The sequence below is a fragment of the Capricornis sumatraensis genome, chromosome 2 (genome assembly GCF_032405125.1).
Source record: "Capricornis sumatraensis isolate serow.1 chromosome 2, serow.2, whole genome shotgun sequence".
NCBI lineage: Eukaryota > Metazoa > Chordata > Mammalia > Artiodactyla > Bovidae > Capricornis > Capricornis sumatraensis.
The window spans coordinates 140,904,767-140,932,555 of NC_091070.1; the positions used below are offsets into that span (position 1 = coordinate 140,904,767).

Below are 27,789 nucleotides of genomic sequence, written 5' to 3' on the forward strand. Positions count from 1 at the left end.
TATTTTGAAAATTAGTGAATCATGTCAGTGCAACAAAATTTTAATTATCTAACAGCATGTAAACTGATTTATAACATTAAAAAATAAAATATTTAACTGTGTCAATAGAAAAAAGCAACAACAATTTCAATATCTCGTGCTTTTTGTATCTGAGTGATAATGATTAACAACAGAATTTTGCATTGTTTTCATAGTACTATTAGTAGGATTAGTAAGAAAAGGGATGCAAAGACTCTAATGCTGTATTTTCCTACTAATAAAAGTTTAGATGGCTAGGGTGATGTCTTGGATCCATGTAATCAGTTTAATGTAACAAAGCAGTATTTAAATTGGTCAGTCCTCAGAATTAATAAGGGAAAATTAGATTCTTGGTCCTGATTCCAGATATTCTCATCTATCAGTTCCAAGAAAGAGTCCAGGAATCTTAACGTATAAAAATCCTTTCCTCAGTGGTTCTCAACCTTGGTTGCACATTAGAACCAATACTCGGTGAGGTTTGAAAATATTGATATCTATGCAGAAATCTAGGCCAATTAAAACAAAACTCTGGGAAGAAACCCAAGCAACATACTTTTTACTTTATTATTTTTCTTTTTTTTTTTTAAAGTTCTGCAAGTCATTCTAATATGCAGCCAAATTGAGAACCACTGTTTGGGCAGTTCTGATTATCAGCAGGTCTGGAAACCACTGCTCTTACATACCTACCAGAACTGTTTCTTTCCACTTATTGTGCTACCCTGAGTCAACTTTATGTCTTCTCCTCTCTGTTACTCTTTTCTTAATCTTTTTATTTTGTTTAGAAAATGAAAGGGAAAAAAGATACTTCTACTTGCTATCTCAACGGAGATTTCAATAATAAAACCTCAGATGTCTGCTACTCTTATTTGGAATTCACACTGAAATTCAGTTATTTAAAATTTCAAAATATGTACTTTTTATGGGGGTGGGGGGAGGAAACCCTTTTCCCCAAATTTTATAATAGGTTATACAGAATGCCTAAACCACATCATCATGAAAGAGAAAGCATTTATGTTACTGAATTAGACTTAGAAAATATATAAATAGAAGAAGCAAGAATAAAATCTGTGTTAAAGCAAATGTATCCATTCTCCATGTAAATAAGTTGACCTGATTCACTAACTTTCTCTGGAAAAACTACATAACCTAAAGGATAGCATAGAAAATTCAGCAACAAATATAAAAACCACATAAAAGATGTATTCAATCAACACAGATAATTTTAGAAATAATTTCAGTACATTGTAAAAAAAAATTATTGCATAAGCTGGATCAGTGGGATGGGAAGAGACAAAACACTTCTAGGAAAATAAAAAAACACTGCCCCAAAAGGATACGACAAGAAAGGATACACTTTGTATGACAGTATTACAGCAGTATTTACGCAGGGATGCTTCTAAAGAAGAACAGCAGAATGTAGTTTAATTTTTTTCTCATATTTCATGTTAGATTTACAAATAATTTTTTTAAACACACATAGAAAATGGTTTATTTTCATCTGTTCTTCGAAAGTATTTGTAAGACGTCTGACTATACCAGTATAGATACTTTACTACAAAATTCAAATATTCAAGGTGCCTCCCAAAAGGAATAAACATTAGCGTAACTTTCTTTATATAATTTTTTCAGCTTAACCATCAGTAATTTTGGCCCATGTTCTTCCATTATTCTAAAGCAGAAAGATTTAAAACAAAATGAATATAGTTCCACTCATCTTTCTTAAATTGTTGACATAAAATGCTTCATTTTATCATTTTAAATTATCAAATTACTTATGAATTAAAATTACTTATTTGAAAGCTGAAATACTTCATTCCAAAATATATGGACAAATTTCTGTGAGGAGGACAATTAGTAATTAGCAATGCGAATTCTCAGGTCCCACCAAGGGTAACCAACTTGTCCTGACTTGGCAGACATCTTCCCACTGTTAGCATTAAAAAGTCCAGTATCCTAGAAAACCTCTTATTCACAAGAAAACTAGGAAAACTGATTACCCAAGGCCAAACACCCTTGCAGACCTACTGAATCAGAAAGTCTGTGTGGGGGTTAGAGGAAACCCAGAAATCTGTGTTTTATCAAGCTCTCTAGGTGATTACAATACACGTTAAAATTTAAGAAATACTGTTTTTTTCTAAGAAAAGAAAGTAAATTAAGAATAATAAAGATACATTGCCCTTATAAAATTCATTCTCTCCAAATTTAATTTTTTACATACAAATGAACTTTATTGCATAATTGCGCAGTTTAATGAAAATTAACAGCATAGTTAGACAGTCAGAGTGATGGATCCTTTAAAAACATTACTCAGGCTGTTATCCCTTCTTAATTTTCTCTCAAGAAAGTCTTGTGCTTTTAGTATGTTATCACCACACTTACCTTTACTGATTTTTAACACTTTCTTTTTCCTTCTTTAGAATCTTGTTTTGGTCTAGCAGATCGAGCAAATTGCTAATATTTAAAAATTAAGGTTTCCTTCACAAACATGAAAGGAATCTTTTCTAAAGAATTATCAAGAACATCCTAATGTAGGATAGGAGCAGAGTTTTTAATTTCTCTATCTGTCTTCCTACTCAGTCATTCGTCCATATTTCTTGACTGCCTCCTAGTTGTCTATGATCTGGGGGAGAAGCAAAAAATTTTCGCTTTCTTTTATAGTCATTTTTTACACCTATACCTCTGCTCCTTCATTTATTCCACTAATTTCTAGTTTGAAATTGCATTAACTGTGGGAAGCATGATGGCTAATCAATGATACATTGTTATTAAAATTCTTAAACATAAATATGAATTACAATACAATAAAATATAAAATTGAACTACAATGAATCATATCTTCCTTTTAAGGATTCTAATGTACTTCTGGATACTGTATTATCTTTGGTTTAGCATGAGTATATATATTTTAAGTATTAAATAAAATGTTTAGACTTGGATGGATTTTAATAGACTCATTATGCTAATTTTCAAATAAAAATCTAAATAACATTGTCATCTGACTCAAATGTTTGTATTATAAATATTATAACTGAATATTTTCAAGCTGGAATGCAAGCTGTTGAGATTTCCAAAGCATAATATAAAAATTAGTTTTAACTATACCCTTACTGCTGTAAACTCAATCTGGAACCAACTAATTTGAAGGATACAACCACCATAGGTTTTCCAAAAAGAACATATCCATTAGCTTCCTTTAACGCTTTGGCCGCTGCTTTTTCATTTGGAAGTCCAATGAAAGCTTGTCCTTTCATGCGACCTTCTTTCATCAAGCGTATATCAAACCTAGCAGTCAAGGAAGAAAGAATGTTTTGACTTGAAGAATGTCAAAGAATTCTGATGAAGTGAATGGGAATGTGTTAAGTTAAAATTCTGCTATTTCAGAATAAAAATGACTCTACTATCTGATTAGCACATTATTTAGCCTTTTTAAAATTATATTTTATATTGTTTTAAAATTTTTTTCATAAGTAGGTAATATAAGTTTGATGTTATCATTTTTTAACTATCATAAAAGTATATATGATTTTAAAAAATCATATTACTTGCAACTATAAAAGTAAATAAGTTTTTCTCTCATCCCTCTTTTTTAAAAGTTTTATGCAGTCAATTTAATACTGTTTATTCAAGTCACAAAAACAACTATACAACCAAGAATAAAAGGGTTGACAGAAACTATAGAAAAGTAACATGGAATTTCAGAGGAGAAAGGGACCTTATTGATCACCTAGTCAAAAATCACCATTTTACAGACAATGCATACAGAGACTGGGTCAATTCTTCAGTGTTACACTGATAGCTAAAGTTAGGGCCAAAAATACAAAGCAGATTTTGCATTCCAAGTTAGTCTATTATTCCCTAGTGTATTCACCTGTCAACAATTCAGGGGAGGAAACTATACTCTAAACTACTTAAAAAACAAGCTATAATTTACAACTAAAATACTGCCTAGCATTTAGTCTATGAGACTAGCAAAAGCATAAAAAGAAATTTTAAGAATCAAAATGTGCAGCTAAATTTTTTTCTAAAAAATTCACAAGACTAGTCCCACAGGAAACAATTATTAATTTACCATTTTGATGTGTACAGTTTCTCAATACAGAATTATTTTTCCTCTCAAATGCTAATGGGAGGCAATACTGGAAATAGAAAGGATGCATACACATGGTGTGTACACACACACACACACACACATATGTATACATATACACATACACATGCATATATATACAGGCACACACAATAAAACAATACATTTGTGTGTGACATACATACATTTACATACACACACACACAAATGTATATATTTTTAAATTTTTTCCACTTATACAAAAGCAACAACAGGAACAACGGTTACCATTTTGCACGTCCAGTAAAATAAACTTTTGGTATCCCAATAAAAAGAGGTATCTGCCACTAATGAGTATAAATGGACATTTTTAAAACACAGTGCATGCCTATATAAAGAAGTACATTGCCCAGGTTAAGATTTTAAAATATTAATTTTACATTAATTAGTCACTTCTCTATCTAACTTCCATTCAAGAGTCTCCCTCCTTACATTTTCTAATTTTTACTTCTAATTTATATGGCCAAGGTCATACATATTTTAGAGTTAACTAATTATAAAATTTCAAAGAATGAAATTCTAACTTCAAACATTACCTTTTAAATCATTTACAATCATATCCTTTTCTTTTGCACTCATAAAATATAAGTCTTTCCAACTGAAAGAAGGGAAGCTACCACTACAGGAAGAATCTAAAACACTTGGCTTTAGCATCATATACTCCTGGTTTAGTCATTAAAACACTAGTTTTCAAAATCTAATCTTTGGACCAGCAGCTGTGGCATTATCCACAGGCTTTTCAGAAACACAAATTCATCCATCCTATCTCAGCTTAGAAAACCAAACTTTCTAGGGATGGACCAAGGAAATGGTTTTACTAAACTCTTAGGCAGCTTAAAGTTTGAGAACCACTGCTTTAGGGTTAGGAAAGAAGTCTAGAATTTATGATGAAGCCTGTTTCTATAAATGTTTTATTGGAACTCAGTCATTAATATTCATTTATGTATTGTTTAGAGCTGCTTTCATGCTACAAAGACAAAACTGAGTAGTTGCAACAGGCACTGTAATATTTTAATATAAAAATATTAAATTTTTACTCTGTTCATTTAAAAAGAAATTTGCTGAATCGTGATCTAGATGTCTAAAAGATTAATTATGCAACAGATATGAGCAATTTCTTCATATAATTTTAATCACTAAAGGGAATATGATATTTAAAAAGGGTTCATCTCTAACAGATTAAAAACAAAACAAAATTTGAGAATATACATGCCACTTACATTATCCGTTGTGTTTCTGATGAAAAGTCAACATATCTTCCAAAAATAAATTTAAGGTCCTAGAATTTCAACAAAGAAAAGACTAATAAGGAAAACCAGGGGAAAATATGCAAAATAATAAAACAAATTTATAAATTTCAACTTACCTTTTCCTGAACATGTTTAGCTAAATTCTTTACATAAATTCTACAGTTTGGTTCACCAGGTTCGTAACTTCTAAAAACTGAGAGTGTTTCCATTTCTTACATAAAAACAAAGCAAGACAAGGATACAAAATTAAGACAGCTTCATCAATTTTTTGAAGAAAAACTTTAACAGAAATCAAATATAACTGCTAAATAGACAAAATAAGCATTAAGAAAATGTTAAAATCATAGAAATTAATGACAATGTTACTAATGGTATAAAAATACCCATTAAGAATCTAAAGTGATAAATTAAAAAAATTTCAGGCATCTAGAATTACTAAAATATATCCAATAAAATATTTTTATTAAAGCTTAATTTTAAATTATTTGAAAGACTGAGCAAATAAAGATGCTATCAAACATCTGTGTTATTTTTTGATTAAAGTCAATCTCCCAAAGTACCAGACACCAATATATTCAAATGTAAAATAAATTACTCAAGATGTAATTATCAAGTATTTCAGACAAACTGTGGGTTCTGAATCCCTATGTAGCTATTTCTATTCAGTCTCTGAAATGTGTTCCCGACAACTAGATGTTTAAGCAAAAATGCTATTTGGAAGTCTGTTTCCAATTATTATGAAATTATTATGTGTCACATGTCAATCTAAAGCCCCTAAATATTTTTAAATATACTAAAATAGGAAAAATCCATTAGAAGTAAAAAAACTACCATATTAGGATATAAAATTCATAAACACAGGCTTTTAATTACCAAAGAGTTAAAACTATATTTTTAGACAAACAACTGCTTTGCATACATTTCAGATACAGTATTGTGATGGTCTATCAACTGTATCTTAAATACAGAATTCCAGACTGTTGGTCACATTGACTTAAGATGTCATATAAAAGTCTCAGAAATGAAAACATTCTTCCAAACAAATATACTCTGGGAACATTGTATTGAGCGATACTTTCTTCCCTATAAAGTATGAGCACTAAAAACCAAAAGTGATGATTAAAAACATTTAACTGAAGATATGTCTTGAAGTACATGCTTTAGTTATGGTAAATAACATGAAGAGATTTGTTTTGCTTCTGAAGGGCCAAAGAAATGTAAAATAGAAAGTAAGTTCTGGTTTATTTGATGAAATTACCTTCTCGAGAAATTCTGCCCTTTTCCAACTCCCTTCTAGAAATACATTCCGATGGCATTTCATCAGAGTCGTCTTTAATCTCCTCTGTGATGTTCAAATTTGGTTGGGGGAAGATTTTTCCAAATCCTATATTAGATGCATCAGCTTCAGTAGCAGGTAAGTCTAGAGTTAACATTGACATTAGCCATTAAAAATCTCCCCTTCAAAATAGTTTTTCTTCTCCATTTTTAATTTTTAAGATATCTTCTAGCACTAAACCTCTTTAGTGTTTTTCTCAATGCTTTGAAATGGGTGAGCAAACTTTTTCTATAAAGGTTCAAACAGTAAATATTTTAGGTTTTGCAGGCCATATGGTTTTTATTATGACTATTCAACTCTGCCACTATAACATGAAAATCATAAAAAAACACATTTCCATTTGAGGATACTTTAAAAAAAGAAAAAAATCCATCCATTATACCTCTCCCCACCAAAAAAAAAAAAAAAACAAAGGTCAATACTAATGGTGGTCCTACAAGAGGTAAGGAAAAATATGTATTTGCACACTTACTCAATTGGGAAAATTAAAATAATTATAAATTTTTAATTCACAACATAGCAATATAATGAATTTCATTCAGAAAACATCAATTTTAGATTCAGTGAAAGTTAAACTGATTTGGGGTAGAGGGGTGAAAAGGACAAGATTAAACATGTAGTAGAAAAATTCCCAGTTATACTACCTAAAAAGGCAAACAAAACCTTAAAAAAGCTATGAAAATGATGCAAACATGCCACATTTGCATGCCACATTTAGGATCTTAAAAGTCTCCTAATGTGGAAAAACTATTGTTTCAAGAGATCTTCTGTGGCCTGAAGGCATCAGGAAGAAAAGAACCTTTAAAACTGTTTTCATTGTTTATTCACCATTATTCTACATTGATGCAGAATGGGATGACTGCCACGCCCCTCAATAAGGTCTAAGTCTGAGTAAATTATGCTTAAAAAATTAAGAAATTTGTGTCAAAGCATCACTAGCCATCAAATACAGACACTGAAACCAAAAAAAGAGCTATCTGTAAAGGCAACGTGTTCTCACTACCATCAGAGATACAAGACTTAAAACCACCTATTCATTCAGTACATCTGCAACACTTACTAGAACTCTACCCTATATTCATACAAGGGCTTTTAAAGATGTATGTACAAAAATGTACATATCGGAATTTCTGTAATAATAAAAAAATGAAAACTTCAACTTCTATCATTAGAATTTAATGAAATATTGACATAACTCTACCATGGAGTGTAATGCAGCCTCAAAAAGTAACCTATGATGATTATTTTAAAAAAAAAAGAGAGAAAATAAAATGTTTATACACAAGCACAGGATGAGATCTGGAAGGACTATCTTCATATCAAATTACTAACAATGTTTATCACTAAGTAGTCAAACAGGGAAAAGTGGGGTTTGAGGTATTAACTTTTTAAAATTTCACAGGCTTCTGTTCTGATTATATTTTCTATAGGCTGGTATTATTTCTAAAATTTAAAAATTAAAAGAATAAAGAAATGCCACTGTAATATAATATCAAAATAATGTTTGAAATAAGCAGGAAAAAATCTATAATATCAGTATATTATCTTTAAAGTTAAGAATGGTATCTTGTTTAACAACCTTCCATGTCTTTTGGATTAAAAAAAAATTTCATACAAGATTTCACTGCTTGTTTTCCTAACCAGTAATTCAACTGTACTAATAAAACCACAGAGCATCACACATTTAGTAAGCAATGAAAAATAATTCAATACAAGAAACATCACTATTATATTTTTTAAGTAAATAAACATCAGCAAAAACCAGACTAAATTTCACCCTAGAGTTCATTACTAGTAAAAGGTAACACATTTAGCACCAATTTTAGTTTCATTTAAAAAGTTTAAAATGAATAGTATTCCATGACACTAACTAAGGAAGACCTAATTGCACATTTTAAATATACTCACATATACTAAACACAGAAGCATATAAAATTTAATTCTAATACAAAAAACTGATTGAGAAAAATTTTTACATAGCATGTTAAAGAACTAGAATATGCTTACCACAATTTTCTTCTTCACAATTCTGTTGCTTTTCTAAATCTTTCTTAAATGCAGCTTGCATGTCAGTAGATATATGGAATTCAATTTTTTTATTACCTACAGGTTGTGGTTGGTCAAATACATCCGAAGGTAACAACACTGGATGTAAACTGCTGTTTATAAACAATCATAGCATTACTTTGTAATTGCAAACAATTTTGAGAAAAACATTATTTCATATTAACTTTAAATTTAAAAAGCTAATAAAACACACTAGAGGCACTGAACAAAGTAACTTACATTTAATACTTCAAAAATCCTACTTCTCATATGGATATTATTAAATTCTTAGTTTAGACAGGTAAGGAGTTTGAGATTAAAGGATGTTAAATAATTGCATAAAGTCAGTCAGACAAGAGACAGAACTTTAGGACTATTGATTCTAAACATCAGGATATTGGCCAATATGCAAAAAAGTTCATTCTATGTGTAATGTAAGCATTTTATGCACTGTATTCTATATACTACATATAATAAATCTATGTTGGCCAATGGAGTAGCCATAGGCCACAAGTGGCTAATAAGCACTTGAAATCTTGCTTATGTTCTAATCTGTATTTATGTTCTAAGTACAAAATATACACCAGAGTTTGACAACTTTGTGTGGAAAAAAAGAAATGTAAAACATTTCAATAGTGTTTTATATTAATTGTATTTTGAAATAACAGTTCAGGTATAACTGGTTAAGTAAAATACATTATTAAAATAAATTTCATCTTTTAATGTAGTCACTGGAAAATTTAATTGGTTCATATTACAGCTGACCTTTGAACAACTCAAGAGGTTAGGGGCCCTGACCCCAACAGTCAAAAACCTGTATGTATATAACTTCGTCAACATTCCATATCCATGGTTCCTCTGTATTCATGGATCCATATCTGTGGACTTAACCAACCTCGGATCATGTAGTACTGTAGTATTTACTGAAAAAATCTGCATACAAGTGGACCCACACAGTTAAAACCCATGATGTTTAAGGGTCAACTATATTAGTTTTTAACTGTTTGGTGCTGTTATAGGGATTAAAAGCATGGGACTGTGCTGTCAAAACATACATAGGTGGGAAATATGCATCATAATATGTACATTTAACATGAGAAAATAATTCTAAAAAATCCAAAGATTAAAGACCCATTCCTTTAAAAATGTAAAAATATCATTTTAACAAACTTTTCTCCATTTATGAAGTTACTTACAAGTTCAAAGGAAATTTACCTTGTAGAAAAGCTGAACAGAATTAAAACTGAAATTAATGGCAATTTTCATTGATTAAGATATTTAAGTACACAGAAATCCATGGCAAACAGGCTAATAATTTCTACCATAATTTCAAAAAAAATTTGCTCATGCAAAATGTCAGATAATCAGTCAAAAGGGATAATACATTTCAAACAAAATACACAGTAATAAACACTATTTCATTGGCAATTTCTCTATTCTAACACAAAGTTTAAGACATACTGGGAAGTTAATTTATATCTAATAAAATTCTTTCATATTCATTGCCCTGATCATCACCCCACATCAGTATATTTCCTGAAAGCTTACTGTAAGAAGATAAAATCTGAAAGAAATTTTTAATTTTTTAATGTATTAAAACAGCTCCTTCAATGTACTCAAATATCGTTACATAACATTTAAGGCAGGTATCTCCACATCCTTCTAGCTTTCCCTTTCATCATTTCTATTCCTAAGCACCAAACTGCCTTACCTCTAGAAATGTACTTTTTTATTCAAATTGCATCTCTCTTCCCTGACTCATTTTTGTCTCTCCTCCTTCAAGCCCAGCTCAAACTGTCTCCTTTGTCTTAAAGTCTTTCCAGATTTCTTAACTGGCTGTGATTTCTCCTTTCTCACAATCCTTCATTCTCAGTTACATCTTGTTATATCATTTACTATTATAATTGCTAATACAATGGTCATCTGTGCACATGTTTTACTTGCCCATAAGACTATTAACTCACTGTTTGAAAAGGTAGCTCTGAGCTTTGGAAGCATGCTCTAAACCCCAAAATATTTAGCATGGAACTTATCACACATTTAATAAATATTTAAACGTAGGTCCTGTGTGCTAAGCCATGTGAACTTTTACCTGCTAGGGTATTCTGAAGGAAAAAAATGTTTGATATCAGGTAGTGAAGTTAGGAAAAACTAACAAACTTTCATATAAGCACACTGGTGATGCCATTATCAAAACTGTCAGTATAGGAAGAGAAAGACATGATTAAAGTAAATTAATTTTGCTTTGAATAATACCTTAAGTGCATACAAGACATTGAGTATACAAACAAGAAACTGGAAATAAAACTCAGGAGTTTAAATCTAGAGAGAGAGATTTGGAATCTATCAGCTACAACAGGTGAATCATAAAAACTAATGATATTAACAAGCAGTAAAAATATATGAAGGGAAAATGACCACAGACAGGAATATATGGAATCCAATACTTAAAAAGCAAGTAAGTGAGTGAGTGAAAGTCATAAATGAAAAAAGTAGGAAGAAAAAGAGGAAGCGACAGAGTTAAATATGAGAAACAAAAAAATTAAAGGTGGACAATTTTGAAACCTGGCATAGTCAACAGCATCAAATGCTAGTCAACTTTGAGAAAATTAGGGATACTTGTGAATTTGGCAAATAAGAAATCACTGGTAAATGAAATGGACTGATAAAAGTCAGAATGAGAAATGATTTCAGTTAAGCAATTAAAGAAACTATATAAAGAACCCTTATCCAATAATCTAAAACAAAACTACCTGTGTGAAGCAGATGATGGTATATTCAACATATCCTTTATTTTTCTCTTTTTTCTCACATGGCGTTGCTTTACTGGTTTTGGTCTTTTGGGCTGAAAATTTGCCAGTTCCATTAGTTTGGTCATTCTACATTAAGGGAAAGAAAAGTAAAAAAGATTTATGTAAAAGTCCAGTTATTTACCATTGTTTTTGTTAAGCTTAAATTTTTATTTGAGCTTATAAATTATAAAATGATTTACATGGCTTAAGTAGAATCTCTAAGTCATAATTTAAGATACAATTCACTTGACAAAAGCTCAAGTTATGAATCTCCTTGATCAATTCTCATCTTAGCTTGAAGGAACTGGGAATTTACTTAACTGCAACTTGTCAAGTTTTAAAGATATGTTTTATTAAGAAAATTATTAGTTGCCCAAATAAATGACTGTACTTTGTGTCAAAAAGTTAAACAAGATACACTAAATATAATCTATGTAACTTTACTGCTCTTGCCTTGACGGATAGTCAACAGATCTTATAAACATAGTAAAATTATTTTGATTCATATTCTAATTATTAAAGAAAACCTAGGCTTAAATACTTAAGTTAAAAATATTTTGCCCATAATTGTTGGAAAGCATCCTTATATAAACAAGATAACTTACACTGTTCCTGAAAACAGAGTTTTCAAGTATTATACTCTAAAGTAGCTTAATCAACCAAGGGGTGACAATTGATACTTTGTATATAACTTAATCTCTGTTATGGTTATGAATATTTAGCATAGATCTTCTCTAGTCTTTCTTGGCTCTTCCACAGGATCAGATACAATGTTTCCACAAAGCAAGTTCAAAACCATTAGTCACAGTTCTACTTCTCCAAAGTTAAATTTGTGAAATTTGAAAACAAGCACAATAAAATGTAGTTAAGAAGAGTTAAAAAGTTTTAAACCCTTTTTCCTTAAGCAAGAAAAAAATGAAAACACATGCTACAAATTTTTAAAGCCTCTTAAAAACCACGGTTTAACAAAAATTTTATGAATAAATCCAGTTATATGAAACATATATCTATATTCATAAATTGCTCACCAAAAGTACACTAAGCCTCTACAACAGTGCAAGGCATATTTTATGTAAGTAATCAATAATACGAAGTAGCATGTTTTATAATTTCCAAAAGATAACAAAGAAGCATGAAACCAGAGCTTAGCTTAGTTCATTCAAAGGCTTTGTTCTCATGACTTGAAATGAATTAGTTGCAGACTTCCTCACTACATCCCTAAATGGAAATTCAAATAAAACAAAAACAGTTGTGGCCAGCCTATAAAACATTTCTCATTACTATCATTGTTTTCATAAAGAAAATATAATTTACAGAGGTTAATTAATCCACTGTAATACTTTTTTTCTTTATTTAGCAACAAATTAGTCTAACAAAAGCTGCCAGCCTTCATAAATATCTCTATTCAAGACAGATGTTCTATTAACTCCGATTTTGGTAATTTTAACCCCACCTATGCTTTGACTTTTAACTCTTTCACTAGAAAGAGAACGTATAAGGAGCCACACTACTCAGGTGGATGTTGCTTCAGTAACATTCAAATTGCTGGTGATTACTTGTATATGGTGCCTAGATTCTCTGCTTGGATTCTGATTCCTGTCAAAACACTCCCTCTGTAACTGATGGCTTCTGTGTGTATCTGTGATTCACACCATTTGCCTATACAGGTCTTCTAGGCTAGGGGTTGACAAATTACAGCCGAAGGACCGAATCTAGTCATTGTCTGTTTATTTTTAAATAGAAAATTTCACTTGAAGATAGCAACATCAATTCATTTAGGTATCATCCACTGGTGCTTTCCCACGACGAACAGAATTCTGTCTCCCTACAGAAAATGTTTAGCAATTTCTATTTTAGGCTCTGCTGAACATTACTAACAACTTATTGCTCTTTGCCAGAAGCTTTAAATAAAATATATGTAGATCATCAAGAACAACAAGTAAAAGAATAATTCATTTGCAGTAATTATTATGAATATTCTTGTATTCAGTTCAGTTCAGTTCAGTTGCTCAGTCGTGTCCGACTCTTTGCGACCCCATGAATCGCAGCATTCCAGGCCTCCCTGTCCATCACCAACTCCCAGAGTTCACTCAGACTCACATCCATCGAGTCAGTGATGCCATCCAGCCATCTCATCCTCTGTCATCGTCCCCTTCTCCTCCTGCCCCCAATCCCTCCCAGGATCAGAGTCATTTTCAATGAGTCAACTCTTCGCATGAGGCGGCCAAAGTACTGGAGTTTCAGCTTTAGCATCTTTCCTTCCAAAGAAATCCCAGGGCTGATCTCCTTGCAGTCCAAGGGACTCTCAAGAGTCTTCTCCAACACCACAGTTCAAAGGCATCAATTCTGCAGCGCTCAGCCTTCTTCACAGTCCAACTCTCGCATCCATACATGACCACAGGAAAAACCATAGCCTTGACTAGACCGACCTTAGTCAGCAAAGTAATGTCTACTTTTGAATATGCTATCTAGGTTGGTTATAATTTTTCTTCCAAGGAGTAAGCGTCTTTTAATTTCATGCCTGCAATCAACATCTGCAGTGATTTTGGAGTCCCCAAAAATAAAGTCTGACACTGTTTCCACTGTTTCCCCATCTATTTCCCATGAAGTGATAGGACCAGATGCCATGATGTTCGTTTTTTGAATGTTGAGCTTTAAGCCAACTTTTTCACTCTCCTCTTTCACTTTCATCAAGAGGCTTTTCAGTTCCTCTTCACTTTCTGCCATAAGGGTGGTGTCATCTGCATATCTGAGGTTATTGATGTTTCTCCCGGCAATCTTGATTCCAGCTTGTGCTTCTTCCAGCCCAGCGTTTCTCACGATGTACTCTGCATAGAAGTTAAATAAGGAGGGTGACAATATACAGCCTTGATGCACTCCTTTTCCTATTTGGAACCAGTCTGTTGTTCCATGTCCAGTTCTAACTGTTGCTTCCTGACCTGCATACAGATTTCTCAAGAGGCAGGTCAGGTGGTCTGGTATTCCCATCTCTTTCAGAATTTTCCACAGTTGATTGTGATCCACACAGTCAAAGGCTTTGGCATAGAAAATAAAGCAGAAATAGACCTTTTTCTGGAACTCTCTTGCTTTTTCCATTATCCAGTAGATGTTGGCAATTTGATCTCTGGTTCCTCTAAAACCAGCTTGAACATCAGGAAGTTCACGGTTCACATATTGCTGAAGCCTGGCTTGGAGAATTTTGAGCATTACTTTACTAGCGTGTGAGATGAGTGCAACTGTGTGGTAGTTTGAGCATTCTTTGGCATTGCCTTTCTTTGGGATTGGAATGAAAACTGACCTTTTCCAGTCCTGTGGCCACTGCTGAGTTTTCCAAATTTGCTGGCATATTGAGTGCAGCACTTTCACAGCATCATCTTTCAGGATTTGAAATAGCTCAACTGGAATACCATCACCTCCACTAGCTTTGTTCACAGTGATGCTTTCTAAGGTCCACTTGACTTCACATTCCAGGATGTCTGGCTCTAGATGAGTGATCTTTTTTGGGTCGTGAAGATCTTTTTTGTACAGTTCTTCCGTGTATTCTTGCCACCTCTTCTTAATATCTTCTGTTTCTGTTAGGTCCATACCATTTCTGTCCTTTATTGAACCCATTTTTGCATGAAATGTTCCCTTGGTATCTCTAATTTTCTTGAAGAGATCTCTAGTCTTTCCCATTCTGTATATTCTTGTATAAAACTCTATGAAGTTGCTCTAGAAATTACTCTGAGGTAAATAAAGTCCAGGAAAGTAAATTGACAAAACAGAAATACAACCTAACTTTGCTCTCTAAGGTCTTCACAAACATTCAATTAGTGAATAATGAATCACTGTCCCTAAAGGAAATTCAGGATTAGGTTCCTGCCAGCACATGCTCACATTTCATCAACTGATCATTAGACACCTCGTTTACATTTGTTTACTTTTAAGAACATCTTATTTAATATATATTTTTGATTCAGTAACACTGAACTCATAGTCAACCGCACTATAACTCAGGCCTGAACAAAGTTTATCTAACATACAGAATTTTCTCCATAAAACACATCACAGCCTTCTTGATTTTGGAAACCCTAGACTGAGCGACTTCCCTTTCACTTTTCACTTTCATGCATTGGAGAAGGAAATGGCAACCCACTTCAGTGTTCTTGCCTGGAGAATCCCAGGGACGGGGGAGCCTGATGGGCTGCCATCTATGGGGACACACAGAGTCGGACATGACTGAAGTGACTTAGCAGTAGCAGACAGCACTTCAACACCACATTTGGGGGCATTTTAAACAGCAAAACCAACAACAAACAGCACAAAAACGTGAAAAACATAATACATATAAACAGTGAAAAAGACCCTTTTTTACAGTGTAAGAGCTGAAACAAGAAGACAGAATGTCACTTTATTCTACCTCATCAGTGATGTGCATGTCAAATGACTCAAATTTTTCACCATTCTGTACAAGCCCATGTCTGCTAGAAGACTGTAAAAGCACTGCAATTACTGATGTTGAAGTTATAAATAAACTGTAACAAGTGGGCAAGTTCACAAATACAGAATCAATAAAAATGATGATCAATTTTATACCATGATCAGTCAAAAAAATTACTCGTCATGCAAAAATTTTTCCTTAGGCCTTGATTTCTAGTCTCAGGCCTTAATCTATACAGTATGATGGGGAGTTGGAAATGTACAAATGCTAAGGACCCTCAATTAGGAAGAACTATATGCAAAATTTACGAAGAGTAAGAGAATCTCATTCATATATTCCATGTTTACTAGAATCTACACAAATATTTGACATGACATACCTTTGACGGTCTTCATCATCACTGCTTTCATATTCTGATTCTTTACTAGATAATTCCTCATCCTCATCTGGCAAAGGAGGTTCCTCTGGTGGCTGAGGAGATGTAGCTGGAAGAGGTGCATGTAATGGCATATAGTCCTCATACTAAGTAAAAACAAAAAATAATATGGTAATCTATGATGTTTACAGATTAGAAAACTATTTCCATTCAGATACATGATTCTCACATTTCTCTATTCCTCATGGTTTTCTTTTACACATTCAACATATATTGATGGAACACTTGCCTTAGTAGACTTTAGTAGATCACAAAACTTGTTTCTTCTGCCTTGGCACCTAGCCGCAGTAAATTTCCAAACTTCCCTTGCAGTTAGATTTCACCCGAGTTTTAGTCAATGAAAAGGTAAGCATAAAGACTTCTCACACATAAAACTCTCTCGTTTCTTTATCTGCAGGCTGCACGTTAACGTCCTCACCAACCAGGGAATGCACATAGTGCAGATTAACTTGGATCTTTTTAGTGATTCAGGAAAGAACACCATTCTGCCCTACTTTTGGAATGAACCTGGCATGAGCAAGAGATAATCTGAATTGTGTTAAGTGACTAAGATTTGAGTTTTGTTAACAGCAGCTAGTATAATTTTAACTATTATCCTGGCAATATACCAGGCATTGAGGTTTTAGAGTTACAAAGAAAAATTATGAAGCCAATATAGACATTAGAAAAGCATCAATGCACAATACAAAAGCAAATGTTCTATTTGTTAGCCTTCTAAAATAATTTCTCATTACTGTTATCTAAAAAAGTACTAAGGGGACATTTATACAATGGAATATTACTCAGCCATTAAAGAGAATGAAGCAATGTCACTTGAGGTGACACAGATGGACCTAGAAACTGTCTTACTGAATGAAGTTAAGTCAGAAAAAGACAAATATCATATGATATTGCTTATACATGGAATCTAAAAAAAATGGTACAATGAACTTATTTAGAAAACAGAAATAAAAGAGTTACAAACATGACTTAAGAATCACTCATACATCTGAACAAACTTATGATTACCAGGAGGGAAGTGAGGGAGGGATAAATTGGGAGATCGGGATTGACATATACACACTACTATACATAATATACATAAGAACCTACTGTATAGCATAGGAAACCACTCAATAACCTACAATGGTCTATATAGAGAAAAGAATCTAAAAACGAGAGCTATACGTATAAATATTAATATAACTGATGTAGGTATGACTGCACACCTGAAATACAGCACTGTAAATTATATTCCAATTAATAAAAAATAAAAACAAAAAACGAAGTACTGAGTATTACAGCAAAATAATAAAATTGCTAAAATTACTGAAGAGCAGACATAACCTACCAACAAAATTATTGATAGATTTGCATAGTAAATTCTAATAAAAAAATTATCAACCTTTTTTATCTTCTCCAAATTTAACTTACTAGCAATAAAACCAGAAAAATGGAAATTTTAGACAATTCAGCTTGTTAAATGTAACTATCTTGTAGGATAGCACAATGTTCTAGATCAAAGGACTGAATAACCCTAAGAGAAATGATGGCCTCTATTACCAAAAACATTGCTTTAATATTCTGGGGAATTCCCTGGCTATTTAGTGGTTAGGATTCCATGCTTCAACTGCAGGGGTCATGGGTTCAATTTCTGATCACAGAACTAAGATCCCACATGCTGCATAGCATGGCCAAGAAAGAAAAAATTAAAAAAAAAAAGTTCTGGCTCTTTCCCAGTTTCAGTTCTCCACAGGACTATTATTACATTAACTTTGTATTTGTTCTTCATTTTAAGTACACGTTAGAGGTCACTGGCACAACATTTGTAAAATTTAGCCTCAATAATCTCACCACAAGAAGCGAAATTTTGAATGTTGAAAATTCCAAGAGCTTTCTTACCATGGGAGGCCGGGTAGTAATTGGTCCAAAAGGTGTAGGCAAATTCATTTTATTCATAAGATGAAGCACCTTAATAAAAGGGATAAAACATTTAAAATCAAATAGAAAAATCATGATTCAACTCACATCTGATACTGTACTTAAAAACTCTGCAATAACACTAGTGATTAATTTAGTGCAAAGGAAGGGTCACCTCTTGCCTTTATAATACCAGGAAAGGGCTAAACTGGTATCTCTCAGGCACTGGTGTATCTTAGAAGACCAACCTTCCTAAAATATTTATCAATTGTACAAAATGCCATTATTCTCATTATATTCTTACAATGTGAAATTTACTAAAGTGTTTGTCCCTTGATTATTGTGAATTATGAAACATAGAGGAGCATAATAAAGAAAATCATCATCTATATTTTGTACCTAAAAGTATCTTTTATTGTCAATATTTCTAAGCATTTACTGAGGGATTCTCTGTATCTTTTCCTCTAAGAAAGGAAAAAGCATATGCTAAAGTAATGAAGAATTACCAGAAATTGCATTTCCCAAATTAGCTTATGCTTATTAGTATTATTAATAATAAGCATAGTATTTTTACACTATAGTTTATAAAAACCCTTAATTGAATGTAGTAATTTTTTCACTACCTTCTGCAGTAGACTGAATGTTTATGTCCCTCTCAAAAATTCATATGTTAAATCCTAACCTGTAATGGTATGGTATTAAGACATGAGGCTTTTGTGAAGTTATTAGGTCATAAGGGTAGAACTCCCATAAATGGGATTAGTGTACCTTATAAAAAGCAAACTGAAAGCTCTCTCACGCTCTTTCAGCTACATGAGATTACAAAGAGAAAATGGCCATCTTCCACCCAGAAGAGGGCCCTCACCAGAACCTGACTATACTGGCACACTGGAATACAACTTCCAACCTCCAGACTGTGAGAAATAATTTTCTATTATTTAAAAAACGCCCAGATCATGGTACTTAGCTATAACAGCCCAATCTAAGGCATCTTTAACATTCTGAAATATAATCACCCCTATAGGAATTAGTCTGATTAATACAACTAATACAACTATTTTTTAAAAAGTACGAGAAAGTATTTACTTTGAGAAATGTTTATTCTACTTACCTGTACATAGAACTTAGGCACACTTGCCAAAGCATTTACTATATTTGCTAGGATTGTACTTGAAGGTGGTGGGTACATATACTTGAGGCATGAATTTAGAGGAAAAGTCAGCCTAAAAAAAATACTTAAAATGCTTATTGTGTTTTAGTTAAGATTCATACCAATAATTCATTTTAGGTAACCTAATAACATACAAATTGCTCAAATGATTCAGTAAATCTAAGAGTACTCTGTTCCTAAAAGATCTAGATGATTACATTTAAAGAGCAAGTTGCCTTCTCTCTGCATTATAGAATATAGCATTTCTTTTCAGAGCTTATCTTACAACTTTGAACATTTTAATGGAACCAAATTCAGTTACAAACTCTTAATGCTCAATGTTTAATCAACACACTAAAAATCTTCATTATATATACTAAAATATCCTCTAAAAATACCTTATTTGACAACACACACACACATACCCCACATACACACAAACCTACCTATCCAAAATAAAACCAAAAGACACAATGAAATACAAACAAAAATGCTAACCCATGGTTTGGTGCAATTCCATTTTCTATGGTTAAACAATCAAGTTCTTTCTTTTCTTTATCATCTTCCACAGGATCATCAGACCTAAGAAATATGGAATCAAAATTGATGTTATCTATAGAAGAAACAGAATGACTAAAATGACACTATCTTTTCAAACACAGAATTATAAAAACAGCTGCAAAAGTACAATTTTCAGCTATTAAGTAAATACCAATGAAAAAGAAAACTAATTCCAGATATTATATAAGGCAAGCCACATTTTCATTTATTCTTCATAACAACGACACAAAGATGGTATGATTAATCTTACTGACAGCCCTCACTCACAAAAATTGAAGTTCACAGGTATAAAATAGTGGCACACAAATGTCTTTAATGTGCATTAGCAAGGGTTTCTTAAAAACCAGACCACTGGGGCCTATCCTCCTCCCCAGCCCCAACAACCCAAATTTCTGATTCAGTAGGACTAGGTTAAGGACAAACAATCTTTCCTTCAGTCAAGATTCTCGATAATGCAGCTGGTGCAGGGATTGTACTATGAAAACCACTGGTGTAAAGCAACTTATAAAGGTTATATAGCTACAAAGAATCACAGCTAGGAATCAAGGCTGTGCCTATTAATGATACCTTGCTATATATTAGGACTTTATACTAGTTACCTTCCCTCCACTTATAGTTGAACGCTTTCACCCTACTCTCTTTTCACTTCACACTGGTTAAGGCCTAATATTAAATCAATACTCAGGTTACTAATGCATAATTAGGAACAAACAAATGTATTGCTTTCAAGCACTAGATTTAGTAGAAAGATACAATCATTTACTGTTTCAGATTATTTACTTGCTAGTCTGAAAATAATCTAATAGCAATACAACTCCTTAAAAAAATTAGTAATTTTTTAATTTAAAATTTTTTTTAAATAAATTAAAAAAATAATAATAAACTTTTAAAAGGCTAGGAAAACCTATCTACATACCTTTTCTTTTTTTCAGTTCCCAAAGAGGGACATGGTGAATGAACTCGATCTTGCTCTTTTGCAAATTCAACAACTAAAGTATGACCCAAAAGTTTCAGTTGATGAAGTCTTGTCAATGCCTTCAGTTGGAAGAACAAAAGAGTAAAATAATTAATAACTGTACCTATGTTATCTGTTAGAGACCACATACAAAGTAATTTATACACTTTTTTGTTAATGCTGATAACATTTCCTTGGCTATTTTTCACCCATTTCTAATGTCAGGCTGCCAAGCCTTCATTACTCATTAGGCAATCACTTCCAATCACTTAGCAAAACTAAGATCTGGTTAAATCCAACTTTACCTGTGCTAATGCAGCAGAAAATGTTTAGAAAAACAAACATAATGAACTGGGCTGGTGTCACTTTAAATTCACAATCACAACCACAAATCTGAGGGCAACCTTAATGAAGCCAACCAGTTACATACTACATTCTCAGTTCATTTTTTTCTACCAATCTCTAAGATAATATTTTGCACTATTTCCTTCTTCCTTAACTTCATGATAGTCCTGTCCCATTCTTTTAGCCTTGGATATCGCTTCCTACTTTAAGAAAAATGAAGCTACAAAATGAGAACTTCAGATTCCAAACCCTAATTTCTCATCTACCATCTTCTGAATCCACATATTCTACCTTCTATCTGTTATCACATATCAACGATCCATGTTCTTATTTAAATCTAGTTGACTTGTATATGCTTTCCTTGTAGCTCAGACGCTAAAGTGACTGTCTGCAATGTGGGAGACCTGGGTTCAATCCCGGAGTCAGGAAGATTCTCTGCGGAAGGAAATGGCAACCCACTCCAGTACTCTTGCCTGGAAAATTCCATGGATGGGGAGCCTAGCAGGCTACATTCCATGGGATCAGAGAGTCAGACACGACTGAGCAACTTCACTTCACTTGTATACTAAATCCTAGCCCCTCTTCTTCTTCTGGAACTGTACAGGCTGTGTTCCTACCTACATTGCCAATTTTCTGTCCTCTATGGGATTGTCCACAACAGTATACAAACACAGTCTGATTTCTCCCATCCTAAAAGTATTTTTTCCTCATCTACTGATCCCACTTATCATTATTCCCCCCTTTCCCCTCCCTCCCCTTACTTTTACAGTAAAGCTCCTCAAGAAATATCTATGCTCTCTATCTAAAATTCCTCTCCTCCCATCCAGTTTCAAACTCACTCCAATCAGGTTTATGGCTTAATCACTCCACTGACACTGCTTGTCATAAACAAATTCTGTACTACCACACCAATGGTCAACTCTCAATCTTCATTTTATAGTATTTAACACAATCACTCCCTCCTTGATACATGTTCTTCACTTGGAGTCTAGACATTATAACTTCCCTACAGTTTTCTTCCATGCTTATTGTGTTTTACTCCTCAATCACTTTGGTTTATGCTGTCTTGAACTCTTAATGTTGGTATACTCCAGAGATCTATTTTTGGATCTAATCCAGTACCCTAAATTTAAAGACCGTCTCTATGCTGATAATTTCCCAATTTATAATTTCAGCCAAAATCTCTGTCCTTAAGTCAAGGAACATATATCCAAACTATTGGATAGCTTCTCTTAATTTTAAACATTTTAAAACTAACACTCCAGGAATTGAATCTTCTCTCCCCACCCTCAGCTCAAATGTTTCCCATCTGGAAACTTTCAATGGAAACTCCCTTCTTTCATTTACTCATGTCAAAAATCTTTCAATAACCCTTAACACCTCTTTCCCATGTTGCATAACCAAGCCATCAAAAATTGGTATTTGCTTCTGCTTCCAAATTAACCTAGAATCTAACTACTCCTTACCATCTCCACTGCTACCACCATGGTCCAAACAACCATAATCTCTGGACTGAACTAGCAGTATAATCTTTTAACACATTTTTTCTGTTTCTACTCTTCCCTGCCTTCCATCTATTCTCAACACAAAGTGTTGAGTTCAACTTTCTTCCTCTCAAAATGTGTCACACATTCTCTTCAAAGTTATAGCTTTTAATTTTTAATGTTAACTAGTCCTCTGCTGCTGCTGCTAAGTCGCTTCAGTCACGTCCAACTCTGTGCGACCCCATAGACAGCAGCCCACCAGGCTCCTTCGTCCCTGGGATTCTCCAGGCAAGAACACTGGAGTGGGTTGCTATGTCCTTCCCCAATGCATGAAAGTGAAAAGTGAAAGTGAAGTTGCTCAGTCGTGTCCGACTCTTAGTGACCCCATGGACTGCAGCCTATCAGGCTCTCCCGTCCATGGGATTTTCCAGGCAAGAGTAATGGAGTGTGCTGCCATTGTCTTCTCCCAACTAGTCCTCATAGCTTTCTAAATATAAGTCAAATTATGATGCTCTTTTGCTCACAGTACTACAATGGCACCCAATTTTATTCAGCAAAATCTAATGTACTTAGAAGGCACATGTCATGGCCCTCTCTAACTTCTCTGACCTCAAATTCAATTTCTCCCCCCATTTTTTATACCTTGGTCACAAGCTAGTGCATTTTACTTATTTCCCTTACTGCAATTCACTTCCCCAGATTCATTCCTTAGCTAACTTCCTTCACTTCTTTCCAAATGTTGGTCAACCCTAACTACCTTAACTGTAGCTTAACCCTCTCAACCCAGCATTCCTGATCCTGTTTTTTTTTTTCAAATAGCATTTCTCATTTTCTAAAATACTAAAAAACTTACTAAGTTTATTATTTATGGTCTGTCTCTCCATTCAAGAACATGAGTTCAAATGAGGGCATAAATCTGTGTTTTATTTACTGATAGATCCCAAGATTTAAAGGAGCATCCAGCACATAGTAGGTACTGTGTATTTTTTGAACAAATGGAACTTTAGGGCTTACCTGAGACTAATTTTATTTTACCATTTTTATGCATTCTTATTTGACTCCATTATACAAACCAAGTTTCTAAATATTTTAATAATTTTCAAGTCCTTAATTCAATCTAGACCTCTTCACTGTCAACGAACCTTTGATTATCTGAAATACAGCTGAATTACTTCAAGTTTCTTCCACTCAAAATGTGTTACACATTGTCTTCAAAGTTATACTTTTAATTTTTAATGTTAACTAGTCCTCATAGCTTTCTCAGTTACTTATTATAAACATTTCTCTCCCTTTGTTTTAAAAAACTATCAATCAGGTGCACTATAACCTAAAAACTCTATCACTGCTACTATCTTCTCATTCCTTCCTTTCGATACAAACATTTCCCAAAGATAATGATGGGTTCCATGTCCTCTCCTCCAAGTTAATCTTGACTCTAAAACAATGTGGTTCATTACCATATTTTACCAACAATATTTTAAAACTGTATTTCAAAAGGTCTTTTTTGAAAAAAATGTTTTCCTATATTTTAATATATACAATGTGAAAGTCTTCTGTAATTCCATCCAGAGAGAAAGACATTTATTATCTGGTATATAGCTCTGCTACATTTTGTTCTAGGCATACACTAATACACATAGTAGTACTTTTCAACTCCAAGGTTCCATAGTATGTATTTCCCAACTTTGTTTATTAATCTATCTGGGTTACATTCTTGATCAGTACATATTCTTTTGACTTCATTTTTCTGAGGGTTGTAGTCCAGTGTATGGATACACTACAATTTAAAGTGTCCTTTCCCCTTATTAAGAATTTAGTCATTTCTACAGTTTCCCAATAAAAAGTACTTTACTATTAGACTTTTAATTCTTCACCGTGTGTCATCAGAGGATCTTATCTTCTTAAAACTCTCTTCTCTTTGCATCCATGAGAATCTGTTTTCTAGTTCTACTTCCTTTTTAACTTCTCCTTCCCTCCCTGTCTTCTTTGCTGATTCTTCTTCCTTTGGGCAACCATATTTATTCACTTTGTTGAAGAAATTCCATTTTTAAGCCTACCTCCACTCTAGACCCATATTTTTAATTGCTTTTTAAAATATTTCCACAGAAGTAGCCCACTGACTCCTCAAAGTCAATAGATAACATATGAATTCATTACATACCTTTGAAAACATTCTCTGAGTCTTGCCCCTCATATCAGCTAATGTAATAACCCAATAACTCAGTCTGAAAATCTTCACGTGTTCCCTCTCAACCATATCTACAAACACAATCTCTACCCAATGTATATCTACTTCTTCTTTTGTCTTCTTACTTCCTTATTCAGATCTTTTCTCCTGCCTTGGCCATTGTAACAGTTCTCTTGTCCAGCCTTTCCTTTTGATTTTTCTATGTCTAATCTTTTTCCTTATCTAATCCATTACATGAACTCTATAAGATATCTTTCATAAAGCTGACTATATTACTGGTCAGCTTACATTTATCAAGTACCTTAAGAATAACTACTAAACAAAATTCAATCCCTCCCTCCCCTCAACCCAAATTTAGACTTTCCAAGTCCTATTTCAATTTCAACCCTCAGCTTTTGCTCCACTTAGAACTTTCCATGGTCCACAGTTTTCTTTAGCGGTCTCAGAACATGGAACGCCCATTTCCCTTTGTTTTCATCTCAAGACCCAACTAATCATTAAAGGTCTACCTCAAAGGTCACCTCCTTTGCAAATGATCCCCTAGGATTATACATTCTCTATTTAATGCTTAAAGCATCTTGCCTTACAACTTTTATGTCTAAAGGATGTTTGCATCCTTCAAAGCTTGTCATTTTTAATTATATAAAAAGTTACAGTTCAATTTTTATTCATTTTCCTGTTAATCTATTCCATAACATCATAAGGAAAAACCCCAATGAACTTTTTGGTCAACTCATAATAGTGTTATGCCCAAATATCTACACTTTGGGCAAAATCTGCCAACTGACAAGCTGCACGCAGCCAATGAGGCAAATTCTGGAAATACAAACCTTTTTGCTTTTAAAAGGGCTTCCTTGGTGGCTCAGTTGGTAAAGAATCCACCTGCAATGCAGGAGGCCCTGGGTTCGATCCCTGGGTTGGGAAGATCCTCCAGAGAAGGAAAAGGCTGCCCACTCCAGTATTCTAACCTGGAGAATTCCATGGACTATACAGGCCACCGGTCCCAAAGAGTAGGAAAGGACTGAGCGACTTTCACTTACTTCACCTTGCTTTTAAAAACTATAGTTTAGCCTAATGTTTCATTTTTTAACTATGCCTGAAAGTTGGTAATAAGTAACAGAAAAGAAGAAGTCATACCTTTACAGCTGTTTTTTCATTAGGGAAAGTAGCAAAAGCTGTATGTTTCTGAAAAACAATTAAGGTACAAATTATTTCAAATATAATTTCAATTTCTCATAAGACTGTCTGATATTTTACCAGCTGACAGTGATTTGACACACTAATAAAATCACAGAAAAGGCAGGAAATCAAGATCATTTAACTGATTGTGAATTTCAGAACAGTGTTTTTAAATCAGTTTAGGATCAGACTTCTTTGAAATGAAAGCCTTGCGCACACACAGCATGTTTTAAATATATTTTCAAGTACTTCAACAGTCCGTAAGTTTAAAAACCTCTACTATCCAGGGAAGTCCACTCTTAAACTATCCAAAATCATAAAATATGTTCCATATATAACGCATCCAAAGATCTAAACTTTTCGCTATATGGCCAAATGCAAAGTTTAAATGGGTCTTTCTTTTAACTCAATTCACAACCTTGGCTGCATATTAAAATCACCTAGGGAGACAAACTATTGATGTCCTGTCCCGTCATAGATCATCTGGCAGAAATTTAATAACATTACCGTCACTATTTTAATGAAGAGCAATCATGTAAAACATCTTCAGGTATAATGGAAAATAAAGTTATTTTGTACATTCCTGGGTTGGATTTTTGATAGTTTTAAATTATCACTCCCTGAAAGATTACGTTATACAATATTTATGAAGAACATCTTCCTCAAAAATCTAGCAGAAATCCTGTAACTAGCTTACTCAAGTTGCCGACTTCTATAATTTCTCCTCTATTTTGATGAACGTCTTAACGCTGGCTTATAAGCAAACCAAGAATTTTAAGTTTCCCTTTGTTACATATTTTTGAAAGTACTCTTGAGTTTAAGAGAAATACTTCTAAATTCCGAGGAGTTTCGAGATTCCCAGGGTGGGTGAGAAAAGGACTATAACAAAGGTTACTTTTCATTCTTTCTGCTTTGCCTTTCTCAATCTCCCTTCTCCGCAGCGCGGCGACTAATCGAGGCACAAACCAATTAAAACTTGATTTGGGACGAAAGATATTTTGATATGAAAGAAGACAGACTGGGAAGGGGAAGAGGAAGCCTCCATTCCACAAGCGCATCTTCCCCACTCTCCTTTTTCCTTCTGTCAGAACGTCCCTTCCCCACGTCACCGGCCTAGGACCTTCCCCGGAAACTAGGGATTCCCGCGCTCTTACCAGACGCCCCTTATCGGATAGGACGCGCACGGACTGCGCCCCGAAATACTTCAGCAAGTCCTCTTTCTCCTCAGCGGTAAGCTCGGCTGGCAGGTGTCTCACTAGAAGGGTTCGGTCGCCCCGCGAGGGAGAAAGCGAAACAGAACTCTGGCATCCTCTGGACATCGGAAGCGGCTGTTCTGGGGCCGCCATTCTCATACAGACTCAGCACCTAGGAAGCCGCTGAGGAAACCGCAGTAATCAAAAGAAGCGGAGCTAAAAGAGTCTTCTTCCACTCCGCGCTAAGGATTCTGGAAGCAAGGAAATAACGCGAGAGACGGTCGCCTTCTCGCGAGATCTGCACCACGGACGGATGACAACTTTTCGGAAACAAGTTCCTTAGATTGAAAGGGGAAGTTCCAGTGATAGCAAACCAAAATGATTCAAATTCCAGATAGCTGCTGATGATGT

The 27,789-nt window shown here is 33.7% G+C and overlaps 1 protein-coding gene across 1 annotated transcript; it reads right to left on the bottom strand.

Annotated features, from left to right (window-relative positions):
- Window positions 1-1,298: 1,298 nt before the first annotated feature.
- RNPC3 (RNA binding region (RNP1, RRM) containing 3) lies at window positions 1,299-27,531 on the bottom strand. Its single transcript, XM_068965690.1, has 15 exons — window positions 27,340-27,531; window positions 26,144-26,191; window positions 20,951-21,069; window positions 19,972-20,055; window positions 19,435-19,546; window positions 18,306-18,374; window positions 16,368-16,510; window positions 11,530-11,655; window positions 8,738-8,889; window positions 6,653-6,814; window positions 5,511-5,605; window positions 5,365-5,423; window positions 3,168-3,300; window positions 2,398-2,469; window positions 1,299-1,414 (listed from the first exon to the last, which is right to left on the bottom strand). Exons 1-14 carry the CDS (start codon window positions 27,529-27,531, stop codon window positions 2,410-2,412), a joined length of 1,554 nt encoding a protein of 517 aa, XP_068821791.1. The 3' UTR covers window positions 1,299-1,414; window positions 2,398-2,409.
- Window positions 27,532-27,789: the final 258 nt, after the last annotated feature.